This window comes from Girardinichthys multiradiatus, chromosome 23 (genome assembly GCF_021462225.1).
Source record: "Girardinichthys multiradiatus isolate DD_20200921_A chromosome 23, DD_fGirMul_XY1, whole genome shotgun sequence".
In the NCBI taxonomy this organism is placed as follows: Eukaryota; Metazoa; Chordata; class Actinopteri; order Cyprinodontiformes; family Goodeidae; genus Girardinichthys; species Girardinichthys multiradiatus.
The window spans coordinates 26,196,667-26,210,484 of NC_061815.1; the positions used below are offsets into that span (position 1 = coordinate 26,196,667).

The 13,818-nt window shown below is 39.4% G+C and overlaps 4 protein-coding genes across 4 annotated transcripts in view; all 4 read left to right on the forward strand.

Annotated features, from left to right (window-relative positions):
- Positions 1-656: 656 nt before the first annotated feature.
- LOC124860311 (protocadherin alpha-8-like) lies at positions 657-3,625 on the forward strand. The gene has a single exon (XM_047353522.1). The coding sequence runs from the start codon at positions 905-907 to the stop codon at positions 3,290-3,292; it is 2,388 nt and encodes a 795-aa protein (XP_047209478.1). The 5' UTR covers positions 657-904; the 3' UTR covers positions 3,293-3,625.
- Positions 3,626-3,852: 227 nt separating this feature from the next.
- On the forward strand, positions 3,853-7,213 carry LOC124860307 (protocadherin alpha-7-like). Its single transcript, XM_047353517.1, has one exon. It carries the CDS (start codon positions 4,262-4,264, stop codon positions 6,662-6,664), a length of 2,403 nt encoding a protein of 800 aa, XP_047209473.1. The 5' UTR covers positions 3,853-4,261; the 3' UTR covers positions 6,665-7,213.
- A 215-nt stretch (positions 7,214-7,428) lies between these two features.
- Positions 7,429-13,818, forward strand: part of LOC124860299 (protocadherin alpha-C2-like) — a 192,052-nt gene continuing 185,662 nt past the window's right edge. The window contains exon 1 of the mRNA XM_047353505.1: positions 7,429-9,941. Within this exon, the coding sequence (XP_047209461.1) occupies positions 7,584-9,941 (2,358 nt within the window). The 5' untranslated portion in view covers positions 7,429-7,583. The remainder of the gene's footprint in view (positions 9,942-13,818) is intronic.
- On the forward strand, positions 10,815-13,542 carry LOC124860239 (protocadherin gamma-A11-like). Its single transcript, XM_047353354.1, has one exon. It carries the CDS (start codon positions 10,815-10,817, stop codon positions 13,203-13,205), a length of 2,391 nt encoding a protein of 796 aa, XP_047209310.1. The 3' UTR covers positions 13,206-13,542.

Below are 13,818 nucleotides of genomic sequence, written 5' to 3' on the forward strand. Positions count from 1 at the left end.
GGCTCCAAAAAAAAAAAAAAAAAAAAAAAGACATAATTTACAACAGGGCGGTGTTCATCATAGATGCACTTGACGTTCTAAACCACACGATGTCGCTTCTCACCTCGACAAAACGATGAAGATGATGGGAGTGTGCTGAGCAAACAACATGATATAGGCAGATAAATTGCAGATGCATATGTATTTCAACAGATTAAATTTAGATGCGATTTATTACAGGTGTTTGTCCGCTTTGAAACACAATGTGTCAATATTTTTAAAGGACTTTAGGCCTCTGGCAGCAACATGCTTGAAAATAAAAATAAAAAACCGCAAAAATACGCAAAGTGCAAGAAATTATTTGCAGCTAATTACTGGGTTCCAGAGACTTGGGGTAATTATCTGTTAAAGTCATGAACTTTCTGAAGAAATTAACTTACTTTCTTAAATATTAAATATAATAACACTAATAATTATTATAATAATTATTATGATTATTAATATTATTGATTACTGTTGCAACAAATAAAACGTTTAAATAGAACATTTTCTATTTAGACGTGTCATAGTTTTATTTTCTGGCCCACCTAATCTTTTTTTTTATTGGTATACTATATGCTCAGCAAGTTATCGCAGGCTTAAAGTGGAAGGGACCGTCGTGGCTTCATTGACAGTAGGTGGCGGAGGTACGCTTTATTTGATTGCAGTAAGTGTGAGGGGGCATTTTTTTTTCTATATGTGTGTTCAGTATCAACCACAATGGACGGTTTGAAAGGATGGAAAAAAGCACCATCCCTCTTCTGCTAAAATAATTGTTCATTTAGGCGGTTTGTGGCTTTTTCTTTTTCCAAAAGAAACTGAAAATCAGAAAGGAATTCTCTTGAAGGAATAAGGAACATTTAGTGACTGAAAATTTCCCGAAACAATGGAACTGAAACACATGAAAAGACAATGGATGGATATATGGACTTCTTTATGTCTGACGCTGCTGATCGTTGCGAAATTTGAAGGAATTTCAGCTCAGATCCGATATTCTGTCCAGGAAGAATTAAAATCTGGGACTGCGGTTGGAAATGTAGTCAAAGATCTTGGGTTAGATCCAGGAAAACTGGCGGATAGAAACCTACGCGTCGTATCAGGAACAAAGCAGGATCTATTTAGGGTAAATCCGGGAGATGGCGTTTTATTAATAAACCAGAGAGTAGACAGGGAAGAGCTTTGTGCAAAAAGTGTTCCATGTGTAACAAATCTTAAAGCTGTTGTTAAAAATCCCCTCGAAATGCGCCAGATAATAGTTGAAATTATCGATATAAATGACAATTCGCCAAAATTTCCAGAGGAAAACTACACACTGGAGGTGTTGGAATCTGCAATTGTTGGTTCTCGATTTCAGGTGGAAGGAGCACACGACTTGGACGTCGGGTTGAACTCCATACAGTCATATAAAATAAACAATAATCAGTATTTTCAGCTGGATACGGAGGACTTTGGCGAGGAAGGAAAGGTTCCTTTTTTAGTACTTCAACGCCCTTTGGATAGAGAAAAATATCCTCAACACTGGATGCTATTAACAGCGACAGATGGGGGTAAACCACCAAAATCAGGTACTATGAATATCACTATTATAGTATCCGATATAAATGATAACTCACCCGTGTGTGATAAACAAAAATACACTGTAACAATAAAAGAAAACGCCCCTGTCGGGACGTTCTTGTTAACAATAAATGCATCTGACTCAGATGAAGGTTTGAACGGTGTAATTGAATATTCTTTGAGGAGTAAACATCGAGGGCCCACCTCTGAGCTGTTCGATTTGAACAGCAAAACTGGAAAATTAACAGTGAAAGGACAACTGGATTACGAGGAAAAGCAAATGTACGAGCTTAAAGTCCTGGCAGCAGACAAAGGCTCTGTTTCTCTTTCCACGCAATGCAACGTGGTTATAAGAGTGGAAGACATAAATGATAACCAGCCCGAAATAGACGTCACTTCCCTTTCCAGTAGTATTCGAGAGGATGCTGCACCTGGAACCGTGGTGGCGTTAATGGGCGTGGCGGATCTCGACTCGGGTGTAAACGGACAGGTGGTCTGCAGCTTATCAGGTGATTCACCGTTTGATCTAAAGCCATCACCGGACGGACAGTCATACTCTTTGATTACCAAGGACTACTTGGATAAGGAAAATAGTAATATGTATAACATTAAAATAACTGCGAGGGATTTAGGAAGCCCTTCCCTGTCATCTACTAAGCTGATACAGGTAGATGTGCTAGATGTAAATGATAACAACCCTTTATTTACTGAAAGTCCTTACACTTTTTATGTGCTTGAAAATAACAAAGCTGGAATGTCAATATTTTCTGTAACAGCCACTGATGCTGATGCAGGTGAAAACGCAGCAGTGTTATATTTACTTGACCGCAAGAGCACAGGTTCCTCTATAACCTCCTTTTTAAACATAAATGAAGCCAATGGCACAATATCAGCTCTAAAAAGTCTCGACTTTGAAACTCTGAAAACTTTCCAGTTCCAAGTTGTCGCCTCAGATTCTGGGTCTCCGTCACTGAGCAGCAACGTCACAGTGAACGTGTTCATTCTGGATCAGAACGACAACGCTCCAGTCATCCTGTATCCAGTCAGCTCCAATGGTTCTGCTGAAGGTGTGGAGGAGATTCCCCGCAATGTGAACGCAGGACACTTGGTGACTAAAGTCAGAGCCTATGACGCTGATATAGGATATAACGGCTGGTTGCTGTTTTCACTGCAGGAAGTTACTGACCACAGTCTCTTTGGTTTGGACCGCTACACAGGACAGATCAGAACACTTCGCTCATTCACAGAGACAGACGAGGCTGAGCATAAACTGGTCATACTGGTCAAAGACAATGGCAACGTTTCCCTCTCAGCAACAGCTACTGTGATTGTCAAACTGGTGGAGCCCAAAGAGGCTTTTGCAGCTTCTGATGTTAAAAGTGCAGCAAAGGATGATGAGGATAATAATGTGACTTTTTACCTGATGATCACTTTGGGCTCAGTTTCAGTTCTGTTTATCATCAGTATCATCGTGCTGATTGCAATGCAGTGCTCCAGATCCACAGACTATACTTCTAAATATCTCCCAGAGACTAATTATGATGGGACACTGTGTCACAGCATCCAGTACAGATCTGGAGACAAACGGTACATGTTAGTTGGACCCAGGATGAGTATAGGATCTACTATAGTACCTGGAAGTCATGCAAACACACTGGTGCTACCTGACAGGAGGAGGACATGTGAAGAGGTAAGGCGATTTTTAAATTTTTATTAATATATGGGATTTATCAAAGTTTTAACTGCTAATCCACAGAGAGCACCTGAGCAGACTGTAAAGCTGTTATTAGCAGTTTTGTAATTGGATATTGCTCTAATTTACTTTTTTTTTTGTCTTTTGCTTGCCTGCGCTTACGCTGTCCATGGTGCTAGAATGGTGTTGCATTTCTTGCTAAAAAACTAACTTCGGTATTATTTTGTCTCGGCAAGCAACATTTCATTGTATTTTCCTCAAGTAAATATCCACACAAGCGTATAAGAAACAACAGCCTTGATGGACTTCTGTTGGTAAATAAGATCATATCTTTTTCAGACGAATATGAATGAAAAGCATTATGTGAAATCCTTTCTGCCTCAGTTACATTAATTTGATGTCAATTCATTTGAGACCTTAGACTTGTGGAAGTTAGATTTTAAAGTTTTTCAGTAACATTGTTCCGGTCTTGTGGTATTGTAGTTGGGTTTAAGAAAACAACTTTAAAGCGAACGTAATTCTTGATTGAATTTATTGTTGATTAAACCCTTATTTGAGCCAACAAACGGTTTAAGAGTTATATTTGTATCATGTGATAGTCCATTTAAATTTATTCTCAGCAGGGAGGCGCGTTTGGTATTCGAGTAACAGTACACATCAGGTTTTTATTAGACGGGAGTACAGGAAAAAAAGTCCGGGTTTCATTTCGTGGTGTTGTATTCCCATTACCACATGGTGCCAGTATGGCCATGACAATTTGGTGTGCTTTATTTTAAAAGGCTCTGCCTAGTTTTTGTCTATTCGCCAGATAGAACTGGTGTGCTGCTGACTGATCAGAGCAGGTTTGACATAAACAAGAAAGATAGAGGGTCTCTTTCACGCATAAAAGTCTTTAAGATGAGATTTAGGACACTTTTGTAACCGGAATGGCTCCATGAAAAATCGGATCGCTGTGTTTATTTTGAAAGAAATCCATCAAATGTTCGCTTCACAATGAGAGAAGGGAGACAAAGGCGCCGACTGGTCTGTTGGTGGTTTCCTGCGATTGTGTTGCTGTGCTTTGTGGATACGATTTTGGCTCAGCTGAAATACTCCGTTCCTGAACATGTTAACGTTGGATCCCCTGTTGGAAATGTTGGGAAGGATTTGGGGCTTGACATCAACACTTTGACAAGCAGACGATTTCGCATTGTTTCGGGTCCGAATCACTCTCTGTTTGACTTAAATCAGAACAATGGAGTGTTGCACGTCGCGCAAAATATGGATCGGGAAGAGCTCTGTGATGGAGCAAAGGTTTGTTTGATAAACCTAAAAATCGTTGTGGAAAGCCCACTTGAAATACATTATGTTAGTGTAGAAATAACTGACATTAACGACCATTCGCCGTCTTTTCCTGAAAACGAGCAGCGGCTGGAAATAGCGGAGAATACTCCTCCAGGCACTCGTTTCCAGATTCACGCAGCTAGAGATCCTGATTTTGGTATACAGTCAGTTCGACTGTACAGGTTAAGTCAAAATGATGATTTCGATATTGAAGTCAAGGACAGTGAGGAAGACAAAATACCGTTTTTATTGCTTAAAAAGCCTTTGGATAGAGAACGGAAAACAGAGCATCATTTAGTGTTAACGGCTCTGGATGGAGGCACACCATCAAAATCTGGAAACCTTAATTTAACTATAACTGTATTAGATGCAAACGATAATCGTCCTGTGTTCAGCAAAGATATTTATACTGTGTCCTTAAATGAAAATGCGCCAATAGGAACTCTTGTGATGAAAGTAAACGCAACAGATTCAGACGAAGGCCTGAACGGTGAAATTGAGTACACCTTTGGAAAAACACAAAAGAAAAATGTGTATGATATATTTGAGTTAGATACTATCACTGGTGAAATTCGAGTGAAAGGAATGGTGGACTTTGAGGAGACAGATATTTACAGATTAAACCTGCAGGCGTCAGATAAAGGCCAACCACCCTGGACAGGTGAAAGTAGAGTGGTAATAAAATTAAAAGACTTGAATGATAATACACCCGAAATTGAAATAACATCGCTGTCTAGCCAAATACCAGAGGATTCAAAGCCTGGCACTGTTGTCTCACTTATCAGTGTCACAGACAGAGATTCAGGTAGGAATGGAAAAGTTATTTGTAAAATATCGGACAATGTTCCATTTGATTTGACACCATCTATTGAAGAGAACATGTACTCCCTAGTTACAAAGGTGCGTTTAGATCGAGAAGCCGGATCACATTATGACATCACCATAACTGCCACTGACTGTGGGGAACCCAAACGTTCAACAGCGAAGACATTGCAAATTGAGGTGTCAGATGTAAATGATAACAGGCCAGTTTTCTGTCAGAATCCATTTGAAATCTATCTAGTGGAAAACAACGCTCCAGGCACGTCAATATTTTCAATAACAGCCTCTGATAACGACGTGAACGAAAATGCAGCAATAACATACAGAATTGGGAAAGGCGAAGAGGTCCAGGCTGACATGACGCCTTTCCTCAATATCCATTCAGAAAATGGACAGATATCTGCACTAAGGAGTTTTGACTTTGAAACTCTGAAAACTTTCCAGTTCCAAGTTGTCGCCTCAGATTCTGGGTCTCCGTCACTGAGCAGCAACGTCACAGTGAACGTGTTCATTCTGGATCAGAACGACAACGCTCCAGTCATCCTGTATCCAGTCAACTCCAACGGTTCTGCTGAAGGTGTGGAGGAGATTCCCCGCAATGTGAACGCAGGACACTTGGTGACTAAAGTCAGAGCCTATGACGCTGATATAGGATATAACGGCTGGTTGCTGTTTTCACTGCAGGAAGTTACTGACCACAGTCTCTTTGGTTTGGACCGCTACACAGGACAGATCAGAACACTTCGTTCATTCACAGAGACAGACGAGGCTGAGCATAAACTGGTCATACTGGTCAAAGACAATGGCAACGTTTCCCTCTCAGCAACAGCTACTGTGATTGTCAAACTGGTGGAGCCCAAAGAGGCTTTTGCAGCTTCTGATGTTAAAAGTGCAGCAAAGGATGATGAGGATAATAATGTGACTTTTTACCTGATGATCACTTTGGGCTCAGTTTCAGTTCTGTTTATCATCAGTATCATCGTGCTGATTGCAATGCAGTGCTCCAGATCCACAGACTATACTTCTAAATATCTCCCAGAGACTAATTATGATGGGACACTGTGTCACAGCATCCAGTACAGATCTGGAGACAAACGGTACATGTTAGTTGGACCCAGGATGAGTATAGGATCTACTATAGTACCTGGAAGTCATGCAAATACACTGGTGCTACCTGACAGGAGGAGGACATGTGAAGAGGTAAGGCGATTTTTTAAACGGTTTTTCTGGCTTGTAGTTTTGGAAGACTAGATTAATTTAGGTAAATTGTTATAATTTTGATTTGTTTTTTATTTCTTTTAATAAAAATCTTTTAAAATATCATAAAACAACTGTTCACCCAAATATTGCAGCACTTGGTCACATTATAATTTTTTTCTTTATTTTTTTTCATTTAGGGACTATAGGACAAATAATGTTTCTACGTTTTGTTTTAACTGATGAATGTGTTGATCTATAATTCATTTTAGTGCTTGACAACAACGCGTAAAAACATCACTTCCCGCCTTTAGAGAAATGATACGCATTTAATTTTTTAACAAATCACTGCTTATGCTAATGTGAGGCAGAATTATTTTCATTCTGGATTCCATATTTTTCATCATTCACTTCTAAATATTATATTATAACTTCAGCGCGTTGTTTCATTTTTAGTCGTCTACTGTGTAGTTTTATGAGGTCTGTAGACATGTCTTTAAAATAACCGAGTAAATCCTTCAGTCCATACAAAATGTTTATACAATAAGGACATGTGATCTAATAAATGCATATTAAATAGTAAAAACTTGAAATGAAAACAGTTAATATAAATATGGCTACAGATATACAGCTGAATTAAAAGAATAGTTCTAAACGGTAAAAAGTTAAACCAATGAATTAACTGTTTAGGTTACCGGCTTCCGTGATAAACTGTCTGTAATGTGATCGGTCCACAAGGTGTCAGTGTCATTTCAGCATACACCGTGTTGTGGTGTTGGCCATGCCCATTGCATAAAGACTCTCTTTCAGGCGGCGGAGTAAATTCGGTATCTTTAGATAAAGATACGTGTAATCTTAACCAGTACGTGGATCGGTCAGACAAATGGAGTTTATAACAGTGGGAGACTTCACAATATTTTTGTCTAATGATCTGTGAGTGGATATTCCTCTTTTTTTTATCGGGAGCGAAACAATGGGAGCAGAAGGACAAAGCCGGGGAATAAGGTCTTGGTGGGTGGCTCTCGGTTTTTCTGTGATGCTCGGATGCGTGCAGCGGATTTCAGCGCAGATCAAATATTCAATTCCAGAGCAAGCGAATGTGGGATCTGTTGTTGGGAATATTGCAAAAGACCTTGGTTTGGACATCTCTACGTTGGAGGAGAGGCAGTTTCGTATTGTTTCAGGAGCTGATGATGTTCAGTTTAAAGTAAACCCGAGCAACGGCGCTCTGTATGTGCATGAAACAATAGACAGAGAGAGGCTCTGTGAGAGCATTTCCCCGTGTATAATTAACCTGAAAATGGTGGCAGAAAATCCAATGGAAATACATTATGTTGGAGTTGAAATCACTGACGTTAATGATAATTCGCCGATCTTCCTGGAGAAACAGAAAGTATTCGAAATTTCTGAGTCAACTCCGCCAGGCAGACGTTTCCAACTACCCACTGCCCACGATCCAGATGTTGCTCTAAATGCAGTGCGTCTTTACAAACTGACCCAAAATGAACATTTCAGTTTACAAATTCGAGAAAGAGGTGAGGATAAAATACCGTTTTTGGTTTTGCAAAAGTCCCTTGATCGAGAAAAAAATAACCAACAAAAACTGATTCTGACAGCATTAGATGGTGGAAATCCTCCAAGATCAGGCACAGTAAATGTTACTATAATTGTCCTCGATTCAAACGATAACCACCCAGCATTCAGTCAGGAAGTATACTCAGTGATAATTCCAGAAAACGTAAAAGTTGATTTGAGTGTCATTACAGTTAATGCGACTGATCTTGACGAAGGTGTAAACGGAGATATTGAATACAGTTTTGGTGGTGAACTTGACACCAAAATATATGAAACGTTTAGTTTAGATAAAGTCACAGGTGAAATTAGAGTAAAGGGAGCAATTGACTTTGAGGAAGCTGATGTGTTTAAGTTAGATGTTCAGGCATCTGATAAAGGACATCCTCCAATGAGTAGTGATTGTAGAGTGATAATCAAAGTGCTGGACGAAAATGACAACAGACCGGAAATCGAGGTGACATCTCTTTCTAAGCAGGTCTCAGAGAACTCCAAACCTGGTACTGTGGTTTCTTTAATCAGTATTACAGATCAGGACTCAGGTTTAAATGGTAAAGTCATATGTAGCCTCTCAGATGACGTGCCGTTTGATTTAAAACCATCGTTTCAAGATAATATGTACTCTTTAGTTTTAAAACAGCAATTGGATCGAGAGTCAATTTCTCATTATGACATCACCCTTACAGCTACAGACTGTGGTCAGCCTCCTCTATCTACATTTAAAACTCTGAATATTGATGTGACAGATATAAATGATAATGCACCAGAATTTTCACATAACCCCATTCAACTTTATATGACAGAGAACAACGTCCCTGGAAGCTCAATATTTTCTGTTTCTGCTTCTGATAAAGACTTGGAGGAAAATGCGGCTATAAGTTATCATTTAGTAAGAGAGGAGGGCAGCCAGTCAAAAACTATTGCATTTTTAAACGTTAATTCAGAAAACGGGCAAATATCTGCACTTAAAAGTTTCGACTTTGAAACTCTGAAAACTTTCCAGTTTCAAGTTGTCGCCTCAGATTCTGGGTCTCCGTCACTGAGCAGCAACGTCACAGTGAACGTGTTCATTCTGGATCAGAACGACAACGCTCCAGTCATCTTGTATCCAGTCAGCTCCAACGGTTCTGCTGAAGGTGTGGAGGAGATTCCCCGCAATGTGAACGCAGGACACTTGGTGACTAAAGTCAGAGCCTATGACGCTGATATAGGATATAACGGCTGGTTGCTGTTTTCACTGCAGGAAGTTACTGACCACAGTCTCTTTGGTTTGGACCGCTACACAGGACAGATCAGAACACTTCGTTCATTCACAGAGACAGACGAGGCTGAGCATAAACTGGTCATACTGGTCAAAGACAATGGCAACGTTTCCCTCTCAACAACAGCTACTGTGATTGTCAAACTGGTGGAGCCCAAAGAGGCTTTTGCAGCTTCTGATGTTAAAAGTGCAGCAAAGGATGATGAGGATAATAATGTGACTTTTTACCTGATGATCACTTTGGGCTCAGTTTCAGTTCTGTTTATCATCAGTATCATCGTGCTGATTGCAATGCAGTGCTCCAGATCCACAGACTATACTTCTAAATATCTCCCAGAGACTAATTATGATGGGACACTGTGTCACAGCATCCAGTACAGATCTGGAGACAAACGGTACATGTTAGTTGGACCCAGGATGAGTATAGGATCGACTATAGTACCTGGAAGTCATGCAAACACACTGGTGCTACCTGACAGGAGAATGGCGTCTCAAGAGGTAAGACATTTAAACCAGTTAAAAATTAAGCAAAATAACATATTTCATCATTCGGTACAACCCCTAACTGCTAATTAATGCATGTAAAAACAATCGTTGAAAGCAGGGGTACTCTCCAAGGTACTGATATTCTTAGTTGTTCCTTTTTAAGGACATATCTATTAACAGTCTGTTTGCAAGCATTCTTTTTCTCTTTCTCGTATAAAAATAAATATACCACAGTTCTTTTTTGTCTATTAGCAGCAAGTATAACTCGTTGACCACCTGGCCAGGTCATCCTTGTAAAAGATATCTCGATCTCAATGGTATTTTACCTGGTTAAATAAATGTTAAGTAAAAAGTCACAAAGTAAAAGCTATTTCGGTGCAACAGATACTTTTTAAATTCATGTTTGCAATCATAGCGTGCTACTGGATGACATAATTTTAAACAAGTTGGTGGCTACAATAATCTGGTTGAGCAGTTTAAATAAATAAATGTATTGTTTCAGTCATGAAGTGTATCTGGGACAAAACAATGAATCTGACTAATTAAATTTTACACCCTTATACATATTGTCTGTTAGTTTTCTTGCATGTGTTAGCATGCTAAATACAACATTTTCTGCTTTGAATAGGATAAGAACAAATAACACACTATCTGGCATTTGCAATGATAATTTTTCGGGTTTATAAATTAAAATGGGTGCATTGCATGAGCTCAGGGTGTCACTGCAGCATCAGGAAACATTGGTTTTCCTTCCCCTCAAAAGCTTTTGTTCAGCATGTAAATTCACACATCGGCTTCTCGGTGTGCTTTGTGTATATATGACACGTCCAGGAGAGATCCAAATGTTTTATTTTTGATATACATTCTCCAATTTAAGATCGGATGATGGGGACCTACAGAGATAACCAAGGAAGGAAGTGTGGTTTGCTTTTGCTTCAAGTATTTATTTTGTTTTTTCTCGGAAAGCGGGCCTTTGCTCAGATTCGATACGCTGTTCCGGAGGAGGTCAAAGAAGGATCAGTTGTTGGAAATGTTGGGAAAGATCTTGGTCTTCATGTTGCATTGTTATCCAACCGAGGTGTTCGTGTTATCTCCGGATCAAAGGAAGCATTATTTGAGGTAAACCAGGACACTGGGGATCTTTTTGTTCGTAAGAAAATCGACAGAGAGGAGCTGTGTCACGGGAGTCGTGCGTGCTTAATTGACCTGAAGATTTTAGTGGAAAACCCTTTGGAAATGCACTATGTCGTTGTGGAAATTGCCGATGTAAATGATCACTCCCCTAGCTTCGCTGAAAGTGAGCAAGAATTTGAAATATTTGAGCAAACATTACCAGGGGGCAGATTCCAGCTGCACGCTGCTCGTGATCCTGATGCAGGATCTAACTCTGTTCGCAATTACATGTTAACACCAAACGATCACTTTGAAATAGATATTCGGCAGAGTGATGATGACAAAATACCATTTTTAGTTCTGAAAAAGTCCCTAGACAGAGAACAAAGAAGTAATCATTTGCTGTATGTAACAGCGGTCGATGGAGGAAAACCCCAGAGATCAGTAACGTTAAATGTTTCTATTATTGTTCTCGACAGTAATGACAATCGTCCGAAATTTAGTCAGGAAATATATGAAATTGAGATACAGGAAAATGTTCCTTTTGGCACGTTGGTATATAAACTAAATGCGACGGATCCAGATGAAGGTATAAATAGTGAAATTGAATACAGTCTCGAGAAAACACTTAAGAAAAAAGTCAACGAGATTTTCGAACTTGATAAAACAACAGGAGAAATAAAAGTGAAAGGAATACTGAACTATGAGGAACAGGACGTTTATAAACTCGATGTTGAGGCAACAGATAAAGGAACGCCTCCGTTAAAGGGTGTGTGCAGAGTAAATATAAAGATAAAAGATGTGAATGACAATCCGCCTGAAATTGAAATCACCTCTGTGTCAAACACTGTGTCTGAAGACTCGAAGCCTGGTACAGTTATATCACTTCTCAGTGTTATAGATAAAGATGCTGGCCTAAATGGAAAAATATTATTAAACATAAACTCAGACGTTCCCTTCGAACTAAAGCCCTCTTATAAGGAAAATATTTATTCAATTTTGACTAAAGGGATTTTAGATCGAGAAGAGGTGTCTGAATATGAAATAACAATAAGAGCGACGGACTGCGGTGACCCTCCATTATCAAATTTAAAAACCTTAACCATCCGGATATCAGATGTAAATGACAACAGTCCCAATTTCATTCAAAATCCATTACTATTTTACCTTCCGGAAAACAACGCAGCTGGCATGTCTATATTTTCTGTCAGTGCAACCGACAAAGATGCGAACGAAAATGCTGCTATTGCATATCATATTGCGAGGGAAGGAAGCAAAAAAGACATTTTGTCATTCCTAAACATAAACACTGATAACGGGAAAGTATCTGCTCTTAAAAGATTCGACTTTGAAACTCTGAAAACTTTCCAGTTCCAAGTTGTCGCCTCAGATTCTGGGTCTCCGTCACTGAGCAGCAACGTCACAGTGAACGTGTTCATTCTGGATCAGAACGACAACGCTCCAGTCATCCTGTATCCAGTCAGCTCCAATGGTTCTGCTGAAGGTGTGGAGGAGATTCCCCGCAATGTGAACGCAGGACACTTGGTGACTAAAGTCAGAGCCTATGACGCTGATATAGGATATAACGGCTGGTTGCTGTTTTCACTGCAGGAAGTTACTGACCACAGTCTCTTTGGTTTGGACCGCTACACAGGACAGATCAGAACACTTCGCTCATTCACAGAGACAGACGAGGCTGAGCATAAACTGGTCATACTGGTCAAAGACAATGGCAACGTTTCCCTCTCAGCAACAGCTACTGTGATTGTCAAACTGGTGGAGCCCAAAGAGGCTTTTGCAGCTTCTGATGTTAAAAGTGCAGCAAAGGATGATGAGGATAATAATGCGACTTTTTATCTGATGATCACTTTGGGCTCAGTTTCAGTTCTGTTTATCATCAGTATCATCGTGCTGATTGCAATGCAGTGCTCCAGATCCACAGACTATACTTCTAAATATCTCCCAGAGACTAATTATGATGGGACACTGTGTCACAGCATCCAGTACAGATCTGGAGACAAACGGTACATGTTAGTTGGACCCAGGATGAGTATAGGATCTACTATAGTACCTGGAAGTCATGCAAACACACTGGTGCTACCTGACAGGAGGAGGACATGTGATGAGGTAAGATTTGTTTTAAATTCTAGTATATTCGGGTGAGCAAACGTAGTCTAGACTATTACATATAGAAACATAAATGAGTTTAATCTCGTTCATAACTATGCCGCAGAAGTTCTAAAATGTTTTAAACTGAAACACTGAAAACTCATTTTCTTAAGACTATTTTTATTTTTATCTCATGCGTTATATTTTAGAACATGCAAGTATTTCGTTTCTATCATAATTGTATCCGCTTAATTTACACGGTAGTGGGAACCAGGGACGATAAACATAATGCAACTACAAATACAAATGGCTCTATGATCATGTTTCGATTAAAGGAGATTCATTGAGGTTGGCTACCAGGCGAATGGTGTGTCTAGATTTAAAAAATGAAAATTAATTAGTCATTAAAAATGTTCTTCCAACCGTTGGTGTTTATTTTTACGCGTTTGTTTGTTTTCGTGTTTGCCAAACAACCGAGATTTTTTTTTCATTCATTTCGTTGTTTTTTGCCGTGGTAAAATTTATTTAGGTTTAGACTAACGATTCTTCGGGTCTCAGTCGACATTTGAGAAAGCCATAAGAACATCTAATTCTATCGGAATGTTGACAGTTTTCATGTGTGGAGGTATTGTGTCCATCTTTTGAATGACTCTTTTTTTATATCAAA

What these genes read in the sequence shown, in the direction of transcription:
- LOC124860311 (XM_047353522.1), top strand. Translation starts at nt 905, where the DNA reads ATGGAACTGAAACACATGAAAAGACAATGGATGGATATATGGACTTCT.
- LOC124860307 (XM_047353517.1), top strand. Translation starts at nt 4,262, where the DNA reads ATGAGAGAAGGGAGACAAAGGCGCCGACTGGTCTGTTGGTGGTTTCCT.
- LOC124860239 (XM_047353354.1), top strand. Translation starts at nt 10,815, where the DNA reads ATGGGGACCTACAGAGATAACCAAGGAAGGAAGTGTGGTTTGCTTTTG.